This window comes from Festucalex cinctus, chromosome 3 (assembly GCF_051991245.1).
Source record: "Festucalex cinctus isolate MCC-2025b chromosome 3, RoL_Fcin_1.0, whole genome shotgun sequence".
NCBI lineage: Eukaryota > Metazoa > Chordata > Actinopteri > Syngnathiformes > Syngnathidae > Festucalex > Festucalex cinctus.
In genome coordinates this window covers 7,567,403-7,593,535 of record NC_135413.1, presented here as the reverse complement: position 1 = coordinate 7,593,535, position 26,133 = coordinate 7,567,403, and the positions used below count along the sequence as shown (strand labels likewise).

At 41.5% G+C, this 26,133-nt stretch overlaps 1 protein-coding gene across 1 annotated transcript; it reads right to left on the bottom strand.

The window, feature by feature from the left end:
* Positions 1-7,298: 7,298 nt before the first annotated feature.
* Positions 7,299-26,031, bottom strand: LOC144015545 (alanine--tRNA ligase, cytoplasmic-like). The gene is made up of 20 exons (XM_077515628.1): positions 25,898-26,031; positions 22,475-22,632; positions 22,192-22,380; positions 21,788-21,933; positions 17,750-17,941; positions 17,521-17,665; positions 17,145-17,290; positions 16,941-17,049; positions 16,385-16,535; positions 16,169-16,293; positions 15,560-15,704; positions 15,309-15,487; positions 15,039-15,152; positions 14,746-14,952; positions 12,881-13,065; positions 12,691-12,799; positions 11,445-11,558; positions 11,000-11,206; positions 9,818-9,931; positions 7,299-9,671 (listed from the first exon to the last, which is right to left on the bottom strand). The coding sequence occupies exons 2-20, from the start codon at positions 22,616-22,618 to the stop codon at positions 9,492-9,494; spliced, it is 2,901 nt and encodes a 966-aa protein (XP_077371754.1). The 5' UTR covers positions 22,619-22,632; positions 25,898-26,031; the 3' UTR covers positions 7,299-9,491.
* Positions 26,032-26,133: the final 102 nt, after the last annotated feature.

Below are 26,133 nucleotides of genomic sequence, written 5' to 3'. Positions count from 1 at the left end.
GGCATCTATATAGAGACTTTTTGTTGAAATGGGAAAATATAGTGGGTTTTTTATTTTTTTAGGAAGTATGTTAATGAAGATATATTTTTTTAAATTATTAATCTGTTAATACTTATGGCAAAATTCTTTATTCATAAATGACACGACGAGGAGAGGTAGGACTCAGACGCAGGATAAAGGTAGGCCACAAAGGCAATAGGTTTATTTCCGGCCAACAGCTGTCTACTCTCAACTTGAGAGGAGAAAGGGGAATCAAAAAGTGGAGAACTAAAAAACGCTCCACTGGGGAGGAAAAAACAGGCAAAAGGTACAGGGGACAACAAAAGGCGCTCCGCAAGGGAGGAAACAAGGCTCAAGGCACAAGGGGTAACTAAGGGCGCTCCGCTGTGGAGGATAAGGCACAAAAACAAGGCAAAACAACAAGGTAACAGGAACAAGGACTCAAGGACTGTGGGACGCTTCCATGCACTGACTGTGACACTTCGGCACTGAGGGGAGAATGCAGGTGGCTTTTATTGCTGTAGGTGATTGGTGGCAGGTGGTGATAATCAAGGGCGGGGACCGGTAATTATGGAGCGGCAGGAAGGGCAAGTGACCTGGGGTGAGATGAGAGTTAGATTTTCGAGGTAAAACAGGAAACATGACTATGAAAATAAAAGCATGGCCGTCACGCCGGTGGCGGCGTGACAGTACCCCCCCCCCCCCCCCTCAATGGCCGGCTCTTGACGGCCTTTCAACAAGGAGTCCAAAAACAAGGGTGGGCGGAAGGGGGCACGGAGGTGGGAAACACGACCCACCCATCCGTCCCAGACAAAAAGGCAGTTCAGGAGGGCGCCCATGACGCCAGACGAGAGTCCCGTCGGGACCGTTCCGAAGACCTTTTCTTAGCGCAGGATCAGGTTCGGAAAGTACCAAGGGAATCCCGTGGATCGTTTTGACTTGGTAGGCCTGGCAGACTTGGCGAGGCGTGGCAGACGTGGCAGACTTGGCGTGGCAGGCTTGGCAGATTTGACGAGGCGTGGCAGGCTTGGCAGACTTGGCGTAGCAGGCTTGGCAGACTTGACGAGGCATGGCAGGCTTGGCAGACTTGACGAGGCATGGCAGGCTTGGCGTGGCAGGCTTGGCGAGGCGTGGCAGGCTTGGCCGACCTGGCGTGGTGTGGTAGGCTTTGGCGTGGACGATTTTGGCGTGGACGGCTTTGGCTTGGTCGGCTTTGGCTTGGTCGGCGTGATGCAGAGACTTGGTGTGGCTCAGGGTCTTGGAGATGCGCCCGGCGAGACTCGGGGTCTTGAGGCAGTGACTGACGAGGTTCAGGATCGAAAGGCTCAAGAGTCACCTGGTTGACTGCGGCTGAGGATGCACTGGTAGCTAATTGGTCCAAGACGTGATCCAAACAGTCTTTTCCCCATTCCAGTACGTTTCCGGAGTTCCAGTCAATTCTGGGGTTGTGTAGACGTAGCCAAGGGTGTCCCAGAACCAAAGTGGGTGACGAAGCTTGGATTACGTGGAAACGGAGATTCTCGATGTGTTGTCCAATTTGAACCTTCAGGGGTTCGGTGATGTGAGTGATACAAAAGAGTTCCTTGCCATTCAGAGCTCTAGCCTGAATGGTCCGGGGAAGGGGTTTGGTGGTGGCTCGTACTCGCTTTACGAGGCCCCAGTCCATGAGGCTCTCGTCGGAACCGGAGTCGATGAGGGCTGGCAGGTCTATGGTTATATCATGGTGGCTGATCTGGGCTTGCGTGATCTTTTGTGTCTTGGCAGGTCGGGGTGACGGGAAATTCACCGGTGAACCTCTCTTCACGGTGCAAGTTCCAACCAGATGACCAAGTTCACCACAGTAGAAGCAGCGGCCTTCTTGGCGGCGACGCTGTCGCTCCTCGGTGGTTAACTGGGCCCGACCAAGCTGCATGGGTTCCTCCTCGACGTTCTGCACTTCCCTTAGCGCTGGTCGGGGAGGCAAGATGAGCTGTGGCATTTCGATTTCCATTGGCGATGACAAGGGGGTTGGTTCCACCCTTCTATGGTGCCCGCTGGACTTGGTCAACTCCCGTCGGCGATGATCAGCACGAATCGCTAGGGAGATCAGAGCATCCAAGTCGGTAGGAAGGTCCACGGGTATCAGGAGTTCTTGGATGGCGGGTGAGAGTCCTTTCAGAAAGTGGTCCTGTAATGCTGTGGAGTTCCAGCCACTGTTTGTGGCCAAGGTGCGAAAGCGGATTGCGTAATCGTTGACGGGTTCCTTGCCTTGTTGGAGCCGGCTCAATGCTCGTGCCTTCTCTCGGTCATTGTTGTCGGGATCAAAGACCTGGCGCAAGGCGGCTTGAAAATCCTGTACATTTTGGCAGACCAAGGAGCCCCTGGCCCATTCCGCGGTTGCCCGGGTCTTGGCTCGTCCAGTCAGGTGGGACACCATGAAGGCTACCCGGGACCGAGCTGTGGAAAATGCCTGTGGTGAGTGTTCAAAATGGATGTCACACTCCGTGAGAAAAGTCTGACATTGTCCAGGTTCACCGGAGTATCGTTCTGGGGAGGCCAGTCTCAATCCTACCCCGGTGAATGACGTGGTCGGGACGGAGAGTTCGGGGAGGGGTAGCTGTCCGGTGGGGGTTGGAGCTCGACGCTGCGTTTGGCTCACCAGTTCGTGGACCTGGCTCGACAGCTCCTCCAGCTGCGAAATCACGGCTTGCTGAACCTTTTCCTGGTTGGCAAGCCGGACCTCAAGGCCCTGCAGCGCAACCTCGACCTTTCCTGCTGGGTCCATGCTGGCCGAAGTGTACTGACACGACGAGGAGAGGTAGGACTCAGACGCAGGATAAAGGTAGGCCACAAAGGCAATAGGTTTATTTCCGGCCAACAGCTGTCTACTCTCAACTTGAGAGGAGAAAGGGGAATCAAAAAGTGGAGAACTAAAAAACGCTCCACTGGGGAGGAAAAAACAGGCAAAAGGTACAGGGGACAACAAAAGGCGCTCCGCAAGGGAGGAAACAAGGCTCAAGGCTCAAGGGGTAACTAAGGGCGCTCCGCTGTGGAGGATAAGGCACAAAAACAAGGCAAAACAACAAGGTAACAGGAACAAGGACTCGAGGACTGTGGGACGCTTCCATGCACTGACTGTGACACTTCGGCACTGAGGGGAGAATGTAGTGATGTGCTTCTCGGGTCGAATCCCTGAAGCGTGTGCCGAGTAATGTAGATGAGTGGTTCATGAACGGCGATTCAATGCGTGTGTCGATGGCGTACGTGATGACGTTTGAAGCCCCGCGAAGCGGGTGTACCACGTGACTGATTCAGGAAATGATTCGCTAGGTTTGAGTGTAGTTCGAAATAAAAGCGGCAAAGAAACGCTATGGATTCCCCTTCACTTTTTGTGTTTTCGGGTCCCTTACTGCGGTACTTCTTTGCATTTTGCATTCGATTTGACCGACGACGACGAGCTTCTTTTTTTGCGATGGAGTTCAAGGAACCAGCAAGAAAGAGAAGAAAATATCCCCAGAGTTGAAAATCCCCTTCAGTACTGGGAATCACAGAAATATGCGCTTCCAAGTTTATACAAACTTGCTGTCTCATATCTATGCACCCCTGCTTCATCAGTACCATGTGAAAGAGTTTTTTCAAAAGCAGGTGAAATTCTATGCACAAAAAGAAACCGCCTGAGTCCAAAAACTTTGGAAAAAATATTGTTTTTAAATAAAAATGAATAAGCACTTTATTTTACCTCATTTTTTCACATTTTCACTTGTTGCATAAGCACAAACATAGACAAAGTAACACAGAACAATTCATGTTAAAACACTCTTCAAATATATATTCTTTTGTATTTAGAGCATGATTTACACCCCACCATTTTATTGCATGCACCAAGCATGTTATACATTTTTCTGTCCACATGATGGCGTAGTCGAGGAAATGAATCATCTTGAAGCCCCTACGTGTGTGTGTGTGTGTGAAGCATTTCACTGCAGGGCTTCATTGCTTTACGGGGCTTCATTTTTGCCATCACTAGGAGAATGCAGGTGGCTTTTATTGCTGTAGGTGATTGGTGGCAGGTGGTGATAATCAAGGGCGGGGACCAGTAATTATGGAGCGGCAGGAAGGGCAAGTGACCTGGGGTGAGATGAGAGTTAGATTTTCGAGGTAAAACAGGAAACATGACTATGAAAATAAAAGCATGGCCGTCACGCCGGTGGCGGCGTGACAATAAATGCAAGTATGGAAATCAAAAACCTAACTTCACACACTTTCACATTGACATGCTCACCTATATTAGACTTATAAATGGCTCTCATAACAGGAAGGCTCTGAAAACTATCACTATTTGTAAAAAAAAAAATACATATATAAATAATTTGAATGTACATGAAACCCCTGGCATTATTATTATTATTATTATTATTATTATTATTATTATTATTATTTTAGTAGTGTTGTCTTTGTTTTGTGTTGTACATGAGTATATTGATATATGTTCCATTTTGTTAAAATCGTTGTCCTGATTTGTACTTATTCTTTGGTTTAATAAAGAAAGCAAAAAATAAAAAAAAATAAAAAAAATTTAAAAAAAGGACCCGCGTCTGACCGCCCCCACCCCCATCCCGATTGTCATTTTTTATTTTTATTTTTTTTATTTTTTTGAACATATAAACAGATGAACAGCAGAGATAAAACAAAAAACAACAACAATCAAAAGAGAAGAAAATCCCAATAACATAATCATTCAATTAATCATAACTTACATGTTCAAAAGGGAGTAGGAAGAAGTTAAAAACTTATCTAGTCCTACCCCTTTTACTAAATATATTTAAACTTATTTCATTATTAATACAATTTTAATTTACTGATTATTAAAAATGATAATAAAATAATAAATGATATATATAACCCAAGTTATATATATATATATATATATATATATATATATATATATATATATACACAAGTGCACTTAACCTATTCACATTTACCAAAAACATATATACATAAATTTACTAAACATATACCATAATACCTATCTAGATCACTTACACATACTCACATGTACATTTTTCATATACTGGTTTGACATAGATAATTTTTTTTAACTTTACTTTTAAACATTTTTTTAAACTCCAGCATTGAATCACAATTTTTCAGAGCAATTTCCAAATGATTCCACAGATCAACACCTTTTACAGATACACACCTTTGCTTAATATTTGTTCTTGTTTTGGGTTTTTTGTACACACTTGTACCCCTTATATCATAAGGACTGTATCTAATTTCAAATAACTTCTGAGTACTGTGGCAGAGTAAATTGTTATAAACTTTATACATTATTTGTGCTATTTTAAAATCCACCAAGTCATAAAATTTCATTGCATTTAATTTAATAAATAGTGGATGTGTTGGCTCTGTATACTTTGATCCATTAATAATTCTTATAGCTTTCTTTTGCAATTTGAAAACGGTGTTAGTATTTGTTTTATATGCCATTCCCCATAATTCCACACAATAGGTCAAATATGGTAATAATAATGAACTATATAATATATATAATGATTTCATGTTTAAAACATCCTTACTTTTATAGAGTATCCCTATGATTTTTGACATTTTCCTTTTAACAGTTTCTATGTGTGGCTTCCAACATAATTTATCATCGATAATAATTCCAAGGAATTTATTTTCATTCACCCTTTCTATTTCAATTGAATTCACCATAATTTTGACTTGATGAGTGATTTGTCTCGTGCCAAAAACTATGAACTTGGTTTTATTTAAATTCAATGATAATTTATTTACATCAAACCATTGGCTAACTTAGCTGTCAATCTCAGCTAAACGTGAAATCAAGTTACTTCACGTGACACCCAGCGACTCATTTTATTGGCTACGAGCAACTTCCTTTCACATGTCAACCTACGGGAGCCGTCGTAGTCCTTATATAGCCAATATGCCGTTTGCTGTATTTCGTGTAAGAATAGAGCATTATTTTACGGGACTTTAGCGGTCCCATACGGGACAAAAATTTTTAGCCCAAAATACGGGAAGTCCCAGCTAAAACGGGACTGTTGGCAACCCTACTTTCACCCCAAGTTACAACCGAGAAGTGGTCGATCTTGAGGTTACTGCTATTTGAAAACAACACATTTTTTTTCTAAATATACTCGCTTCTTACCTTTTGGAGTAGAAAGCAAGCCAGTTGTGAATCACTTTTCTAATCCAAGTCTGATCTCACCTCTCTCCACCGCCCGCTGAAATGTCAAACCGATGTTCACTCTCGTTCGTGCCTGGCGTCGGTCACTAATCACTATCAAGTTTAGACTTTTTCGTGGCACTTGATAGTTTTCTTTTTTTTTTTTTACCCTTCCACGGAGTAACTGCCGGTGTCTGGGGCACGCTAGATGCAGATGGTGGTCTCTTCTGAGTAGACTCCATTGCAGCGATTAGCCAAACGCTGTCCTAGTTCCGACTTCGCGACTCCAGGAAACAATGAACGAGAACGCGCCTGATGTCACATTCGCAGACAGAGGGTGGGAAATTCGAACGAATGGAACCTAATGCTTCCTGAAAAATATTGGCCAGAGGCTTGTAGGAGTACCCATTGTGAACAGCTAAGATGTTGATCTACTAATTAGAATATGTTGTGGTCATAAATGGTCAAATAAAAAGGCTATTATTAAGATATTTTTGGGGGAAATACTCCATACAGTAGCTTTAATGTTTATCAACTGGGTTTGGGAAACTCCCAAAATTCCCAAAGGCCAGTTATCCAATTCCCGGTTGTCTTGTGACAGCCTAAAACCCACCAGTTTCTGGCATTGAATATTCTCCGCTAATCTGCAAGAATGCATACTGGTAAAATGTATTTTTCAGTAGTTACTTGCTAATTTAGCATTTTTGTAATTTCACGTTAGCAAAGCAATAGCAAAATGTTTTGTGGTGGTGTAAAAACAGCTGCCACCCCCTTGTAAAACTGAACCGCCACTGCGCTATAATCTAATCACAATTCTATTGTATATGATGAAAGGCTGATTCAAATTTAATTGTGACACCTAAATTAGCTACAACTCGGTTTTACTCACGCAGAGATGAACCACTTGGAAATGCAGCTTAATGATGGTAAAACATGTGATTCACTACATTAAGGATGTCCAAACGAGGCCTAAGTTGAAGAAAATCTACATACAGTGGACAGTAAATGGATAGGTAAAAGTTAATTTGTCAACTAGCTAACAGCCACACGTCGGTCGTGAAAGACACTGGGCTTATTGATCAGCATAATAAAATAGCTGTGTAAAGAAAAGGACACACACATGGAAAGTTAGAACTATTTATTTGAAACCCAACATGTCTATTCGCATAATGTCCCTTCCATTGAACAGCGTTGAGGAAACGGAACTTGAAACATTGTTCATTGAGATGAGAAAGCAAGTTACATATCGCTGCCGTTGGTTGGAATTCTCTTACCTCCATAATACGTAATTACATTTTAAGAGAGTGTCACCATTAACATTGCATCAACAGATAGCAAGGTGGTTGCAACGCTTTAGATTTGGTCAACAGTTTCTAAAATGAAGACCAACAACAGTATTGATTTGTGTAAAAGTATGAAGTTTACCAGGTTGTTTGACCAGACACCAGCAATATACTAAATTGCAAACATAATCTACACAGGACAGAAAAAGCTATTAACTAGATTAGAGTGTTTGAACCTGTTACAAAATGGCTTAATTTTACAAACAATGATACAGCTACAGCCCAGAGCCAGCTGAGATAGGCGCCAGCAGCCCCCGCGACCCTTGTGAGGAATAAGCGGTCAAGAAAATGGATGGATGGATACAGCTACAGTTTATCCAAACATCTCTAGCTCACACATGATGGACGGTGCCATGGTCCCAAGTCGAGACAGGGGACACTAAGTTGGTCAGTTTGGAGTTGGAATTAGATCTGAACACAGCCGTGACCCTCCTGAGGATAAGCAGTTCACATCATGGATAGATCAGGAAGGCTAAGTGACTTAGGGTTGTGTTTCAACATCTACATTGCTGCGAAATGAACAAGAGAAAGGCAAGACTTTAATGCACAAAAGAGTAAAGTCAAGTGCAAAATTGTCACTTTTTGGCGCTGCAATCCTAAACCCCTTTCTTGTCCTCTGTATGCAAGCATGCAAATGAAATCACAGGCCATCTAAACTGCTTGTCAACGCATTATGTGAGATGTTGCCATCAACTTATTTCAAGTGAGTGTAATTTACACAGATACATTTTGAGTGAGCTTAACTCTTTTACTGCCACACACTATCAAAGAAAAACACCCACAGTGCCAAACGATTTCGAGCCCTTTAACTAATCTTTCAAGGCAAACAGAATATTGTGTGCTTTTACTACATATAGGTGGGTACCAAATGAAAGATTGCATTCCATTGTTTTATTCGAAAAAAAAAAAAGAAGTATGTTTCTTGCTTATTCCGTTATTTAGTAATCACTAGTGTTGTTCCGATACCATTTTTTGGCCCCCGATACCCACCTTTGCAGTATCGGCCGATACCGATACCATACTGATACTTAAGTTTTTTTTTTTCCTCAGCATGAAAAAGCTGTCCTGCTATTGGTTCAGGGCATTCAAGGGCCAATAGGATATCTTAGATCGGCATGCAGTGAACAGGCCACGTATCAGTGAATGTCGTGCACCAGCAAGACACAAAATGCTGCGTCCAAAATCCTATATTAGCGTTGGAATTAATGGTATCGGCATGTTACTTGTGAATAGTCACCGATACCGATACCACTGTTTTAATGCAGTATCGGCACCTCTGCCGATACCAGTATCGGTATCGGAACAACACTAGTAATCACCATTTGAAAATGGGTAACTTGAGTGACATTGTGCGAAAATTGAAAATGAGAAAACAAGATTTTTGTTTAAAGATACACTTTCTCCACAGCAGTGACTTTGACGTTAATATTTTTGCTTAGTGGCGCTCTGTGAATAAGCTTTAATGTGACAAAGGCTTTGATCATGCATGTCATCCTTGAAAACGTTCTGTTTCATCAGATTTCATCAGATTCCGTCACGTTTCATTGCAATTCCATACACCGGCAGCCCATTGAAAAGATACAATGCTGCCATCTGGTGGCCATAGTTAGTGGGTGTTTTTGATTCCACAACCTATTGACCAGGCAGCGCTGCACTCAGACGTTGCACTTCCCATTGATTTAAAAAACAAACAAACAAAAAACGTAGATGGCGTCACTTAATGTCTATGGCGGCATACATCGTGATTTTACTAATCATTATTAAACGTTTTTGGCGGTCAAAGAGTTAAGTGAACAACCCCACTCTCAATATTAGTCACCGGCCAGCAAAGTGAGAGCAAGAAACCAAAAAAAAAGTGCTGTCCCGTTCCAGATCAAACTCAAAAGAGCAGATTAGATGCTCCCATCTTCCACCACCACATTTTTATAGCGTGACACTTCACTGGCTCTTCTTCGTCATCCTGAGCCCACATTTTAATTCTCTCCCAACTTGAGCGTTGCAAACTGCTTGGCCATCTGTAGCGCCTCCTGCAGACACTCCGTGTTGCGACCAGCGGCCTGCGCAGACATGTCCTTGCCGCCTCCTTTGCCGTCCATCAGGGGGCACAACTCCTGCACCCACTCGTTCGCCTTCAGTCCACGGCTGGCTTTATCCTGCCGGGTAAACACACGTTCCAATTATCTTCTGCATTGCTGACTCGGAATTCACAATGCATGACCAAAATACTTTTTTTTTTTTTTTTAAATAAGCATGTGTATGTGTAGAAAATGAAGGTGGGCTGTGAATGAGACGGACTCACCTGAGGGACTTCACACAAGCAGATGACCTTGCAGGCATCGGGGTCCACGGCGAAGAGCATGGCGGCAGTTTGAGGGGAGTTGGCCTTTAGCACCTTCAGGCACTCATTGAGAGCCTGGGAGAGCGGGAGTGGGGGTTAAAAAGACTTTTCATTGTCACTGTTGATATCTCAAGATCAGACCTAATGAGCTGATTTAATCCCAAAACAATGAGATGCCCAAAGAGTAGGGATAGACCGATTATCGGCCGGGCCGCTTATCGGTGCCGATATTTAGCATGTTGACAAATATTGGCATCGGCCTTTTTACGAATCTAAAGGCCGATAAAGCTGGAATCTCACTGAGCAGTGAATGCTTGCAAATGTAGCAAATTTTGTGTTTTCATCAGGATTTGTAAGATGTTCACAGACACTTTTTACTTGTTGCAAAGACATTTCAAACATATTCAGACAATTTTTTACTGTCTGCGAAGATCTTTTGAACCCTGACGAAAACCCCAAATTAGATATTTAATTTTGCATACATTTGTCACTGCTGACACTGGGGAGTCCCAACACTATTTCTAAAAATAAAAAAATAAAAAAATAAAAAAATTAAATTAAATTTAGAAATTATGTTGAAATTTTGCAACATTTGCAACAACAGTAGAAAACTATTTATTTATTTATTTATCCACTGCAAACACTGGGAAGTCCCAACACTTTTTAATTTATGTTAAAAAAAAAAAAAAAAAAATGTAAATTTATGTTGAAATTTTGGAAAACTTTAATTTATGGTACAAAACTATGTATTTATTTATTTACTTACTTAGCTTTGAATTTAGCTGAACACATGCTGATGACCCTGGAAGTTCCCTACAATTTCTGTTAACATTTTTAATTAAACAAAGCTATTCCTTATACGTTTAAAAAAATTTTAAAAAAAAGGTATTTTTTTACTCTATTATTTTCTCTTTTACTGGAAATGAATATCAGCTTTAAATATCGGTTATCAGCCTCCTTGACGACTAATAATCGGTATTGGCATCGGCTCAGAAAAAAACGGATCAGTCTATCACTACCAAAGAGGGGGAAAAAACAAACAATTTTAAAATAGTTGCACTTTCTTCCTTGATGGCAATTTTCTCTTTATCGTTAGACACAATTTCTTCACAAAATTTCAGTTTCAAAACTTGAAATACTCACCTTGGCTGAGGCCCCCGTTTCCATCGCCATCACCAGCAGAGGTTGATTGGGGCTGCTCTCGATCACCTCCTTGGTCTTCTCCAGGGCTCGCTTCTGGATGTCCGCCTTGTGGGAGCGGTCCAGGTCATCCATGGTCTTCTTCAGACCCTTCAGGGTCTCCCGCATCTCATCCTTCCGCCACTGGGAGATCACTGCTGTGCCAATAGACTTTGCACAAGCCGACATTCAAATTAAGGTGCAGTCCACACTGGTCTTGCCGCCTCAAGGAGGGGCATATGCCTCTTAAAATACACTATACCAAGTAGGCGGCAGCTCTTAACTTGAAAAACTTAAACGTTCGAGCACTCAGAGTGAAGTTGCCACTAGAATAATGTCCTTCCAATATCATCATGTCAGTAAATTAGAGAAACAGAAGGCAAAACATGCTAAAGATGCCCAAATATACCTCTGTCATATCTGCAATCTCTTTCTGTATGTCCTTGTTTGGAAGAGTTTGTTGCTTTACTTTGTCTGCCAGGGCGGTCAGAAGTTGCTTCAGCGTGTCTGCTTTCCTCTGAGCCTGGTCAACATGAACATGCATGCGCATTACGGTATATCGGAGTAAAGTTTTTTTAGACTTAGACTTGACTGCGCTATGTAGCAATTTGCCCCTAAATATATTTACAATAGCCTTTTCATTTGTCCATTTATGACTCAAACATCTGAGCTGTTCACAATGGCCTGAAAGCCTCTGGCTGACTGGATTTGGGTTCAAATGGCATCGTGCGCATTGTGTACGTGAAGAAGGGAGTGTGCAGTTTTATTTTTCGGCCACAGGTGACAGTAGTGATTCCAAATTACATTTTCTGCTCTGGGCAACTTTAAGCAATGATTCTGTTTTGTTGTTGTTTTTTGTGGGTGTGGCTTATACAGCTGTGTCATCAATAGACCAAGGTGAACAACGTTTGTAAAATGATAGTCATGACTTACCTATTGGTACTTGCGTTCATTTTATCTAGCTATATAAAGTTTTGGCGAATTGCGGGTGACCAGCTAAAAACCTGCATATATTGCCTTACATAATCTATGGTAAGATGCAAAAACTGAAGTGATAGAGTAGATGGGAAGAGAAGACTTTCCATCTATAATTAAATGTGCATCCACTTGCGCCATCTCAGACTGCTAAGACAAAATGTTTTCCTTTTTTCCTGCACACACATATCCAAAACAGACATCATGAAGTTTCAACAGTCAATATTGTTGTCATTTAACCCATTACTGCATTTCTACCACTAGAGAACTAGGGAGCGCTGTTGCACTTTTCTACCTTTAAAGCCGGGAAAGCGGACACGTCTTCTTTTGAGTCTTATATTTGTAGTTGTCATGATCCGCATTAGTTTGTGCTCTGAGCGCACAATGTCTACTTTTGTGTCATGCTTAATTTGAATTTACTCCCCATTTTTGTAAAAACAAATGCAATGTTGCAATGTTTTTGCAATTTCCTAAAAATAAATTTGCTCCATTTGACTTGTATGAATTTGGTTTTGTATTTTAAAGGGCATGTGAGCAGCTGAAAATGTCTCGACAGCAAAAGCAATTTTACTTCAGTCAGGTTGTCTGTCAGCAGAAAGCAAATCATGTTAAGTTGACCACAAACAACCACAATGAGTAATCGCTGAATATTTAGCGTGCTTAGGAGTGCGATTCCCGACCTTCTGGGCTTCGCTTCCTGTCACAGCAACAATGCGCCGGATGCCCTTAGCGATGGCCTCCTCTGAGACGATGACAAATGGCGCAGCATGTGCCGAGTTCTGCAGATGGCTGCAGATAACAAAATGGAACAGACGGTCGTTAGCAGGCTGCGGGAGGAGGACCAAGAGGAGATGAAAGGGAAACACTCACGTTCCGCCACAAAACTCGATGGAGGTGAGGGAACCAGCAGCACTGTTGGGGTCATCCAGCAGGTCCTGAACGGGGATGCCGATGGACACAACCCTCACGGGATCGGGGTACGTCTCATCGAACACAGCGCGCAGGCCCTGAATGGCCTTGGCTTCTGCTAGGGAGGCTTCCATGGCGTAAACAGGCTGAAGAAAAGTACAGAAAAAGCGTATTATGATTGTTAGCCCAGTTAAGTTGGATTTTTCTTTTGCTTGGTCTTTCTTTTATCCATATTTGGCATTTGGCTTTTCTTTTACCTTCTTGTTCTCGTTCTTACTTAAAACCTTAATACAAATGAAAATGACAGTTCAAGTAAATTCATCCGGATTCAAACTTAGCCATCTTACTAAACTTGCAATTTAAAGACCAGTGATTCTCAAACCTTTTACACAAACTACTATCTAAAAAGATACTCAGCTTTCTTAGGCTAGATGCACACTGCAGGCAATTTTTAATTTATTTATTTATTTGTTGTTGTTTTTTTTGCCCATATGCAACCTGTATCTGATATTTTTTCTTATGTATTTTTTTTTCATAACAGTCTGAACGGCTCCACATCACTTTCATTTGTGATTCTCGATTGGATACTTGTTCCGATATTTGGAATGCAACCACCGTTTGAGCTGCCAGGTGGCCTATATCAAACCCATCCTGTAAGTCATCAAAAGCCAAATATGCACAGCAATGACGTGACGTTATCTTAAGTAGACATTAAAGATCGAAAAGTCTCACCTCATTTCCCCAAAACATTATTTCTACCTCCTCCCGTATCGCCCCTCTGTAAATATGATCAAAAGATCAGCCCGTCCATGGCCCTGACACACTGGACCATACGTATTTACTAGGGATAATATCAGTGGCCGATAATTATCGGCAATTATCGACCAATTTGACATCATACAGATAAACCAGTTACCATAATTTCCGGACTATAAACCAGGACTTTTTTCACACACTTTCAACGCTGCGGCTTATACAATGATGCAGCTAATATATGCATTTTTTTTGATGGCCGCCACGGGCGCTCGAGCAGAAAAGGTAAGAGTGAAACAGGTGGAATATGTGTCGAGGAAGACGCAAGTTTAATGTAACTTGGTGCTTTGTGCATGAATAAAATTAGCATGAACAGACCCTCATCATGGAAAATAAAATAAGTCTCAGTCTCATTGACTTTTACCGGTGTGTTATTTTTAACAAGCCCTGTTAGTTACTGCCGTATTGCTGCTGTTAATGCCGCGTCACAGGCACTGTTTGGAAATAAAAGCCAAGTTATATTATTAAACCTTTGAAAACTCTTTCTGTGTACTGTCGTTCTTTGTTAATATCTCATGTTTCAATGTGGGCACATGCGGCTTATAGTCAGGTGCGTGAAAAATATAGTTATCTTAACACTCAAATTTGAGTCTAATCGTGCATTGTGCACCTTTAAAATACAGTTGTGTACTTGGTAGTGTATGTGTTCATCAAAAACAGGCAGAGGTTAGTGAGTGCATTTAATTTTATTGTAAGCCACTAAAACATTATGAAGTTACATTCGCATTACACTTACATTTTTTTAAAGTGTATACTTAAGTTATGATAAATTAAAATTGTACTTCAAAGTTTATTGAAACAAACAGTTCCCGAATATTAAATTCAGGTGTATCGTAGTTTAAAAGTTAATTACGGAACTGTGCTTGATTTCGAATTTGTAGAATATTTGTGCAACACTATTGGTACCCATACCACAATTTGAGAATCACTGATAGTAAGGGATTTTAAATTAAGAATACAAATACAAGCAGTTTACATTCTATATTATCTTTAGAGCTATTGGCACCACTGACCTTAGCATCCTTTATCATAGCACATGCGATCTCCTCAGTCCGACGGACCTCCCCTGTCCTCAGGGCACCTTTAGCAGTAAAGTCAAAGCGAAGTCGGTCCGAAGCCACCAAGGAGCCCCTCTGGTCTGCCTCGCCCAAAACTCCCCTTAGAGCAAAGTTGAGGATGTGTGTAGCGGTGTGGTTGCTCATGATTGGCCTGCGGCGAGCCTGGAGACATCAATTGAGCAACTAAGATTGTCACGAGCACCCGGGAGTTTTCCTGTGCGTGCGTTTTCAGTTCTTGATGAGCTCACCTCGTCCACGTGTAAGGTGACACGATCCCCAACCTTCAACGTTCCGTAAATGGTGCCCACATGCAGAACATAACCTCCTCTAACCTGGGTGTTCTTCACTGAGAACTCCATTCGCTGCAAAACACAAGGTCACATTTTTGCCCGCGGGGAAAAGGTTCCAACAAAATAATTGCACGAAAATTCTGTCAAAAGTATTCGTAAGAGGAAATCTGTATTCATTTGATTAGTGTTTCAAGATATTCAAAATGAATGCTTCTGAGCATCACTCACATCCTCGGCATTATCATCCTCTCGAAGCAAGTAGCCCTCATCAAACGTCTGTCCACCCTGCTCAGCGTAGAAAGACGTCTGATCCAGCAGCACGCCACATTTCTGACCCGTGGTCACTTGGTCAAAGAAGGCGCGGTCGTATCGCAGGGCCAACACGGTGGCCGAGGTCTGTTGGAACTCTGACGACATCAACAGAATGACGGTAACGGCTCAGAAGAGCACAACATTCTGGTTTGTGGTGGCTTTAATACCGTAGATGCCATTTTCATCAGAAGTGTATTTGTATTTGGGAGAATCATCTGTGGCAGGGATGTTCTTGTTCCTCAGCTCTTCAATGGCGTAGATGTCCAACATGATGTGGTCCACGTCTCCTGCACCCTTACCCTGGGACTTCAACTGCACACACAAAGTTCTATTACAAAAAACTCTCTATAAAATTGTAATAATGGAAGGGAAACTGCATAATTCTCACACACTACTAAACCTATTTTACAAATCTTATCAATTTTGCATAGGCAGCACTTACATGCCTAAACTTGCCAAAACAAGAATCATGTAATCATCAACTTCCTCAAGGCAAATAGTTTTGTAATATATGTATATTAGATGCATGAGGCTCAAGCCCACATGCATTTTAATTATGAACTTCTTCTGTTCTGGCCGAGTTAAGAAACTTCTTAATACTCATGGAATGAGGTTGCTCCCCGAGGATGAATTCACTTTTTAAATCAGCAGGAATGGATTTATACAGCTAAGAGCATCAGTTGCTTAAAAAACACCTGGACTCTGACCTATTTGTAGAATTTCATCCAACAGCAGCAATACATATTATGAGTGTATAATCACGTTCACGTCTTCACCTGTGCGGCCTTCTTCTCCTCCTCAAAAGAAGCCAAGTCCACCACCATGCCTTTCTCCTCTGCGATGAGGGAGGTTAAGTCCAGAGGGAAGCCGTATGTGTCATACAACAGCCATGCGGTGTCACCTGGATGCAACGATGGCGTAAAGTGCTGTTCAACATTCTCCATGAGCACATACACGCACAGCTGTGTTAAGTCATATCAAGTATAGCTCACCTGGGAGGGTTTTACTGTCTCCCATACTCATGATCTTCCTATCAAGAATGCGTCGCCCCCTGCTGAGGGTTTTGAGGAACTGCGCCTCCTCTTCATTTATGATGTCCTTCACAACTTCTGGATCTTTCTTCAATTCGGGAAATGCGTCACCCTGAAAAATAGAACAAAGGTTGATGAGAACAGTGTGCAAGAAGAAGCAGAAAGATACATTTGGTGTGGGGAGAATAGATGAAAAAGAATAATAGCTAATCTTGCACAAAGAGGGAAAAAAGGCAGTTTTCGTTGAGCCATGTTATGCACTCCCCACTGCCAGAAAGAAGATTCAGTCTTACAGGATGGAGCTCAAAAGCATCTCCAAACTACAGATCAAGGCTATCTACATTTGTATCATTTGATCATTTCATATAGCATTGTCTTTTTTTTCAGTTGAAGCTTGTAACAAGAAGTACTCAGGCCTTGTTTACAGAATAGTTTGTATTAGCTGAGCGGAAAACATGTCGTCTAAACCGAATGTACATGTCTAGAATATAACCGGAGCAGCAAACAAAAGTCTCACCAAGGAATTGACCACCACATCCACCAGTGTGGCAAAAAAGCCTTTCTGAGCACCCAACTTTTCATGGGAATAACGTACGGCACGACGCAGGATTCGCCGCAAAACGTACCTGAATGGAACAGAAAACACAAATTCAATCGTAATGTCCATGCTGCAAATTCAGACCAATGAGTTCAAGTGGAATGCAGATCCACAAATTTGTACCCTCTTCCAGTGTTGTCGGGCCGCCCACCATCTGAAAGGGCGATGGTGATGGTTCGAGCGTGATCAGCAAGCACGCGGTAGGCCATGTCAACACCATCAGCATCCTCGGTCCCCACCTTGCCTGTGTATGGCCGAGCACCAGTACCCTGAAAAAACATTTAAAAAACAAAACAAAACAGAATTTTATGTTGTTGAGCCGATGAACCAGATTTTTGTTTTGTTTTGTTTGATTACTTCTGGAAAAAATATTACCTTCACCTAAGAGTTAAAAAATGCCATTGTACAGTACAAACCATAAGAGAATAAATAAATAAATAAATAAAAACTAAATCGCACTGTACATTGGGACAATGCTGGATTTTGTGTATTTGCACACCTTCTGAATAGCTTCAAAGTATGGGATGAAGAGGTCAGTGTCATAGTTGGACATCTTGTTCTGCAGCACAGATACCAAGCGCTCCAGACCCATCCCTGTGTCAATGCTCTTCTTGGGCAGTGGTTTCAGCACCGTCTCAGACTCCCTGCAAGGAACAGCAGAAGACTCCCACAAGTGCCTCCAAGTCAAACTTGCAAGTGAAGTTGTTCTCGCTCGGTGCGTGCATTACCTGTTGAACTGGATGAAGACAAGATTCCAGACCTCCAGGACATTTGGGTCATCCATGTTCACCAGGTGGGAGGCATCTCTCCCTCCAATGCGGTCGTAGTGAATCTCACTGCAAGGACCACAGGGGCCCGTATCTCCCATTTCCCAGAAGTTGTCCTTCATGTTGCCTGGCAGAATGCGCGATTCCTCCATGCTGACGGAAAGAGAGCAGGTGGCAAGAGACTATTTCATGAGTGATCTCATTTCCCTGTCAGTGCAATTCCTTTGCTTCAACACAGTGTTATTTCAAGCATTGCCTGAGAAAGGTAACACATTTATGGTTTATTTTAAGGATGTTAAGATCCTGTTTTGAGTTAATTCTATGGAACTGCTATTGAAATTATAAGAAAATTGTATTAAAGCTGCATTAAGGAAGTTTAAATGTTAAAATTACAGATCTTTACACATCTATATGCAGAAACAATGTCCTGATGTGTAGAGACCTAACGTGTTTACAACTATGTCGATAAGCTTATAAAGCTCTTCTAGAGGTATTCGGGGAGAACACTCAAAGAATGTGACATCATGTGCGCGTCTCCGGTAGAGTTTCCAATTCTTTTTTATTTTTCACTTCTTTTTCTTGTTGTTTTCATTTTCATTTCTTGCTTTGATTTAAATTTATTTAAATGCTCAAATAAAATTGAATAAAAACAAAAGTTTCCACTTCTGCGCCATAAAGCGTAGAAGAAGGGACGCTGAGACACCCTGGATAAACAATATGAGTGCAAACTTTACGTCATAGTAAGATGTAAACAATGATGATGACGACAAATAAAGGTGGGAATCACAAGCTAATAACGCTTATGTTAATGAGCATTATAAATGTGATCTAGAGGACATGATCTGTGTATGGCTGGTACATAAGTATTGAAACAAACCAAGTTGCGTTGTGTGTTTTTGTGTTGCACATTCTGTTTTGCATTCTGATGTCCGAGTGTTAATGTACGTCTTTGCAGGGGAGAAGGGACTCATAGCTACGTTGTTGTTGTTGTTAGCTCGTATGCTAATTCGGCTCGCGGGTTAGTTTCTTGTGTTTGGCGACTGCTGCAGGCCAACAGTAGCTCCTCGCCGGTTGTGTGAAGACAAATAAAAAGGTGATTACCAACCACATTTGCTGGTAGCATTCTTGGGAGACATCACAGTATTGTTTGCAACTTCAGCATCTTTCCAGTCAACAGTTTAAACAGAACAGACACACGTTTCCAATGTGCTCAAGAATATGTTTGGGGGAAAAAATAATAATAATAATAATATTTAGTTGCTTGATTTGAAGTATTATGAGGAAAAAGTGAATTTGAGCTATTCAAACTACACTATCATGGCCTAAAATATTAATAGAAAATAAATTCCTTGCAAGCAACTATATTTTCTATCATTGTCTTATTATCCTTCTATTATTCTATCAATTGAAGTCATCTTTAGTAGTCTGTAAATAGTGGCTTCTTGCCAGAAGAGTTTCTCTTCGCTCGCTCATGCTCGTACAGGTCTGCATGAGCATCATGGATGTTGCATTTGCACTTTAGTCCAGAGGTGGCAGTCATATGTAGAAAAGTGTCCAAGTCCTTATGGCCCTTTAAGGTACAGTGGGGTATGTCACTCAAACCAGTCTGACCCACGGAAACTGTCACTTGTATCTGCATCGAACTTCATAAGACAAAAACCACAAACCAAAAGGGGAAAACAAATATAAACAGCTTGTGTTTAAGAATAAGATAAAATGACTAACAGAGTTAGCACGTCCGCCTCCCAGTTCTGAGGACTCCGGTTCGAGTCCAGGCTCCGGCCTTCCTGGGTGGAGTTTGCATGTTCTCCCCCTGCCTGTGTGGGTCTTCTCCGGGTATTCCGGTCTCCTCCCACATTCCAAAGACATGCATGGCAGGTTAATTGGGCGCTCCGAATTGTCCCTAGGTGTGTGTGTGAGCGTGGATGGTTGTTCGTCTCTGTGTGCCAAGCGAGTCCAGGGTGTCCCCCGCCTACTGCCCAGAGCCAGCTGAGATAGGCGCCAGCACCCCCCACGACCCTTGTGAGGAATAAGCGGTCAAGAAAATGGATGGATGGATGGACTTTAACAGAGGCCTCCTTAGAGTGCCAGAAAGTCCATCAGTATAAAAGTTTTTTTGTTTTTATCCCCGGCCCACTCCCAAAAAAAAACTCATCCGATATAGGCTACGCATTACGTATACAATTCCCTGAATGATGGCGCTGTGTCAGGTCAGCCCAGCTCGCAGTGACGCACACACCAAGGCGGAACTTAATCATTTACATACATTTTAATCTTTTGGTTTTGGTTGAAGAAGCAGGTTTTTTCAAGTCACGGGGCTCAAGTCCAAGTTAAGTCACAAGTCAATTTGTCAGGTCGAGTCTAAAGTCATCAAATTCATAACTCGAGTCTGACTTGAGTCCAAGTCACATGACTTGAGTCCACACCTCTGATGTGTACAGAAACCCTGTACCGAGAACAGAGTTTTGACAGAACTCATCAACACAACAAATAAGTAAAAAATAGAGGGGCTGGGAATAAAAGTTGACCACGTCGGTTGGGTCGACCACAAATATTGGTTGACGTAAAAATGCATGTGTCAAAGCTATTTTAATAATTAAAAAAAAAAAAAAAAACATATTTGCGGCACCTGGAAGTTGCCGGGAGGCCCGGAACCAATATTTCGTGTTCCGCACGGACACTTATTGCTGACGGACTCCGATTCACCACTACTAAGATGCTTCTTAGGCTACGTTCAGACTGGCCGCCCAAATCCGATTTTTAGCCCATCCAGATTGAAAGAGGATGGCTCTTCTGTAGTCTGAACAGTCACAAAGCACATGAAATCCGATTTCTGCGGGATGGATTGAAACCACATGCGGGAGATAGTTTCATCCGATTTGGAAAGGATGCATCTCAATCTGATCAGCTCGAAACAGAACATATTTGACTGTCTGTGACGTCAAAAAATAGTCTGGACAGTCAGCCTTAAAAATCTGATTTGAGGAGGAATCCGATTGAGTCAGATAAGCTTGCAGTCTGAACGCAGCCTTAGCGTTTGTTTGAGGTCTCTTTAGACTGAAAAGGGAGAAAATTAACATCAATACATGATTTATGTTTGTGACAAAACAAACCTAACCTGGTAAATAAATAAAAGAGCTTTAATGAATTTATTGCCTCTGGCCAGACACATAAGATGGCGGGTGGCCCTACGTGCATCAGCAACAGGAAGGTGGTATTATCTACTACTGCTATACATAGAGCAAGACTCTTCCTGATATGGCGTGTTTTTTTCCCCCCACTTGTCCAAGTAGCGTGCAGGTGAGGCCATTCAACATTTGCCATAAGCAAGGACTATTATTATACTCCACCAAATGTGCAAAAACTAGGCCAAATTGACACAATGCACTTAATAACAGACGGAACTTCAGAAAGGAGTTTGCACGGACGCTGGCGGTAGAAACAAACTCAACTTCGGACGTTTATATATTTGAATGGGATGGTCCCAGGGTGACGGCATGGGATCTTGGAGCATAACATAAGTTATTTGAAAAACATTTCTGTGCGCATGCGGTACCGTTAGTATGCTGCATCAATGGCCATTGTACGCGTCGACAACTCAATAGGCTTGAACGAGATAAGCGAATATGTCGGGCTTAGTAAACATGATGAAGATAAAGCACTATCTAATTGCATTAATAGTGTGATGAAATTGGATTTTTCATTGTGTTGGACTATGAAGTGATTTTCAGGTAAAGTACAATAAGTAAGTGATTTGAGTTCTTTCAGTTGGTGTTTGTGTAATGTGTGCATGTGTGTGCAGAAGATAAGGAACAATGAGTATTCATATCCACTAAATTCAACTCAGGTTAAAAAAAATAAAATAAAAAAATAAAAAACATTTTCAAGGGGCGGGGTTATTAGTCGATTAATTGATGGAATAATTGATAGCCGACACAATTTGTAAAGAATTGACATTTGTGACAGCACTAAAAAAATAGACCCACCAACATCACTCACCCTAGAGACATCCAGATTTCTTTGCACTCCAAGTCAGCCTCCAGGCCTGCGTCATCGTTGCCACCAAAGTAGGTGACATACAGGCGGTCGATAGAAATGCCAAACTCCTCGGTCAGCAGCTCCAGGGCCATCTTGCAGGCCAGATGCTGCAGCACGCAGTGGTAGAGAAACGCAAGGAGCAGAAGAAAGGACAACACACACAAAATGAGAGGAACCTTTAACTCGAGCTTTCTCCAGATATTAAATGCCATCAAGCTGTGAAAGGCAGCACAGGTTTACAATTCAAGATTCATACATTCAAAATATGAACTAACTCAAGGGCAAGGCCCTCCTGTGTTAAGGTTGCTACTGTCATTGATTATTTAATGCCAAAGTGACTGCACCATGTAGTGACAGCGTCCTACCTTAAAGTAGTCACCAAAGGACCAAGATCCCAACATCTCGAAGAATGTGTGGTGGTAAACATCTTTACCCACATCATCCAGGTCATTGTGTTTCCCTCCTGCGCGGATACACTTTTGGGTGTTGGCGGCGCGACGTAACCTTGCCATGGGGTGGGATGGATCAATAGTGTTGAGGAAGATGGGCTTGAACTAATAGTGGCAGAGAGATGTGTAAGTATGTCATTGAAAACAACTTTTTTGGCAGAGAAAGCAGGTGCAGGTGGCCAATAGAAGGGCAGTTCACCTGGTTCATGCCAGCATTGGCGAACAGCAGCGTGGGGTCATCCAGTGGGATGGTGGATGAAGAGTGCACATACTGGTGCTCATAGCGCTTGAAGAAGTCGATGAACTTCTGGCGGATTTGAGCGGCACTCGAAGAAGAATCCATTATGAATTAGCTCTCTGGCACACAAAAAAAAGAAAAAGAAAAAAAAGAATTGATCCTGACATCATCAATATGTAGATAGTTTTCTTATCTAGTCTGCATCGCATTTATTAGCATTCGTACATTTATCATCACCACTGATTATCTAAACCCTTTTAACTAATCATTAAAAATGTTTAATCATTAAAAATGTTAACTGTTAACTCACACCTGCTCATATTTAAAGACAATAATTTTTGGTCACTGCCTGGTCTCAGACTGAGATTTTACAAAAAAATACCTAATTTTGTAGGGCTTTGAGGTCTGCACATACGGATTGATTAATCGAGCCCAAAGTTCAAAGCAAACATGGTGAAGCCACGTTTAGCTAGTATGCTGCAGCCTGCACCCAAATGGATTAAGATGCCAATTGAACTGACGCCAGCCCCAGCTACAAATGCTTTTAAATTCAAGTTGAACACATAGCTTTTCTCCCATACCATGAATTACAGCCATGAATTTGCATGGCAGAGTTTCTCTTTTTTTTTTTTTTTTTTTTCCTCTCTCTCTCTCTCCCCTTTTTTACTCGCGACTGCCACCTCTAGGCCTAAAGCATAACTGCAGCCCCAAGAGTCTGGCATGTCAGCCCCAAACACTCCACACTTGAAGGGAGATACAAGCTGAGGTGCGGTCAGTTAAAAAGTCAGGCTTCTTTGTACTCATCTGGGCATTGGTGGAGCATTACAAAATTACAAAATATCTTAAGTATTAAAGGTTGTCTTATCTTAGTTTTAATTTCAAACAAAAACAGAAGGTGCAGAGAATTCTTAGGGTCAGCAGCGTCTCTGAAAATTGAAATTAGTTTCCTGAAGCTAACACTTTTTTTAAATGTTTCTATTATCAGCCATATGATTCTTCAAAATACCCGATGCCGATTTTGTCAAAATGCTGAATATTGGTGCCGATAATCGGCCCGGCCAATAATTGGTCTGTCCCTAAACATAATCTTTAAAAAAAATAAATAAATAAATAAATAAATAAATAAAAGGTGTAGGGGGTTCCTAGTGTCAGCATCATCTTTTGTAAAGTGGACATTGAAATAAATGCATATATGATCGTGACTAATTTGGGGTTTTTGCCGGGGTTCGTAAAAGTTTCAAAAGATCTTTGCAGACAGTGAAAAATTGTTTGAACAATAATATTTATATCCTTAAATAGGGGTGTGAATTGCCTAGTACCTGACGATTCGATTCATATCACGATTCATAGGTCACAATTCGATTCCGATTAATCCCGATACGAATTTACAAGTTGATTGTTGCGATTTGTTTTTTAAATTTAAATTTAGAAAATACTAATCAGTAAACTTAATCAGTAAACAGTGTAAGATTTGTATGAAACTGTATTATTTATTTATCTGAAACTTCAGTCTTATACAGGTTGTAATCTGTTTCATGTTTTGAGCAGCATTAAAATAAAATATTAAGGCTTAACGTTCCATTAATATAACATTCTTCCATCCTTAAGGTGTGATCCCTAAGACGTTTTGGAGAATAATTTTCCATCAAAAATGGATATTTAAAAATCGATCCGGCCGCCTATTGAATCGATTCGAGAATTGTGCAATGTAATATCGTGATATATTGCCGAATCGATTTTTTTTAACACCCCTATCCTTAAAGTTCTAATGCTATCTTCTAAAGTATAGCTAACATTGAGGTTTTGCATTTAGATATGAGGGAATGAGGGAAAATATTATTAGGAGATGGAGCTTGTGGTGACTGGTTTTTGTTAACTGTTATTTTGCACAGATTTGAAAAAATAACATTTTTAATGAAAATCAGTTTCTCATGTGTACCCTTTTATAATCATGTTACAGTAAGTGCAATGCATGTGTAAGACCTGTTGTGTTTTATATACCATGTAACTGTACCAAAATGAGTTTTTCTGTTTGTCGTAGGGTTTGTTTTTGTTTTTTGTTTGTTTGTTTTTATATTGGTGGTTTGAAGAGGAAATTAATTAAACCAAAAAAAAAAGACAAAAAAAAAAAATCTGTCTGTCAGGGAGTTCCAGCAAGAATTTCAAACCACTCTCACCCCTGGTATTTGGTGATAGAAGGTGGCATTTTTCTCCCATTACATCAGCAAACTCGCATTCAAATGAACGAAGGCGGCCGTTGATGCCGTGGATACTTACTCCACTTCACGTGACCTGGATAATGGCGCTGCTGTATGTTCTTACTTTGATACTTAATCGGTTTAAAAATAAATAAAGAAAGAAAATCGGGGAATAAGATACCAGAGATATTTGCACTTTTATTCTTTATACACAATGCCTAATCGAATACCAGAAAATAAGTTTTAAGTGGTGTATCGCTTTAAAGTATTTTTCCCCGTAGTAATTTTAGACATTTGCTTTGATTTCTTTACTGTGTTACTCATTTCATGCTGCGCGTCTGCAGCTTGGAATAAATATGAGAGCAGAGCATTTTTATTTTCATTTATATTTATTTTTTGCGTTGAATTTTTGAATTTATATCCGGTTTTTTTTTCGTTTTTTTTTTAATCATATTTCGTCCTCCATAATATTGAACAGGGTGCGCTCTTAATTAAAAGGCATTAAGAGTAGTGTTCCCAGGATGATTATTCATTCATACGAAGGAGCAAGGGAAAGGAAGCAGCTCAGGCTGGAGACTCTGGGGCCCACTGGAACAAGGTAAACAGCCCGGGCCCGCTCCTGACTACTAAACTACACCACGGCTGACAACCACAGCAGGTGAAAAATCACTGAGATAATAGGATGGAAACTTATGCGAACAGGCCAGTCACACAAAATGCTGTAGAGTGCTAATAGTGATATTACATTATAACAGGGAACGTGTGTGATGATTAGGCTATAAAGTATAGTAATAAAACATTTTAAAGCGGTTTAATTATAAAGGGACTATAAAGTAACAGACAATACGCTTTTAACAAATTAATGGTATTCATCTGGTTTCTTATTGTAGTATCTAAGTGTTAATATGGAATAGTAAAATAAACATATATGCAGTTGGATAGATTAAAAAGCCAAGCGTTCGTGCTAACCCGTGTACCGCAGTGGACGCCGTTCAGCTGATCGCTGCTGGACAGTGGCACCAACTTAACAACCTGATGTGAGCTACCGAACTGTTAGCTACGCCGGCTAGCCCACTACAGCCGAACGCCGATCTTTCAGCCAACTACCCCCACTGGGTGGACTTCCCGAATATCAAAGTGTATTTCTGTTTTACCGCAAGCCGTCAGGGCAAATGTTCATACTCACATAAGCCTCTTATGTCGCTGAATGAGTCGATTTTCCTATACCAGACACACCACTCACTGTACGTTTGCCCACGCTGGTTGTCCAGAAGGAAAGATACGATTCAGGAACACGCCCAAGCTGAGCGTCAATTGGTCAACGCGCACCGTCGGCGTCATCAAATGTCGATTCTCATTGGTCAGATTGACTTTCACTCTTAGTCGAGCCTGCCACTCCACTGACACGAAAAGCTTTGCTCG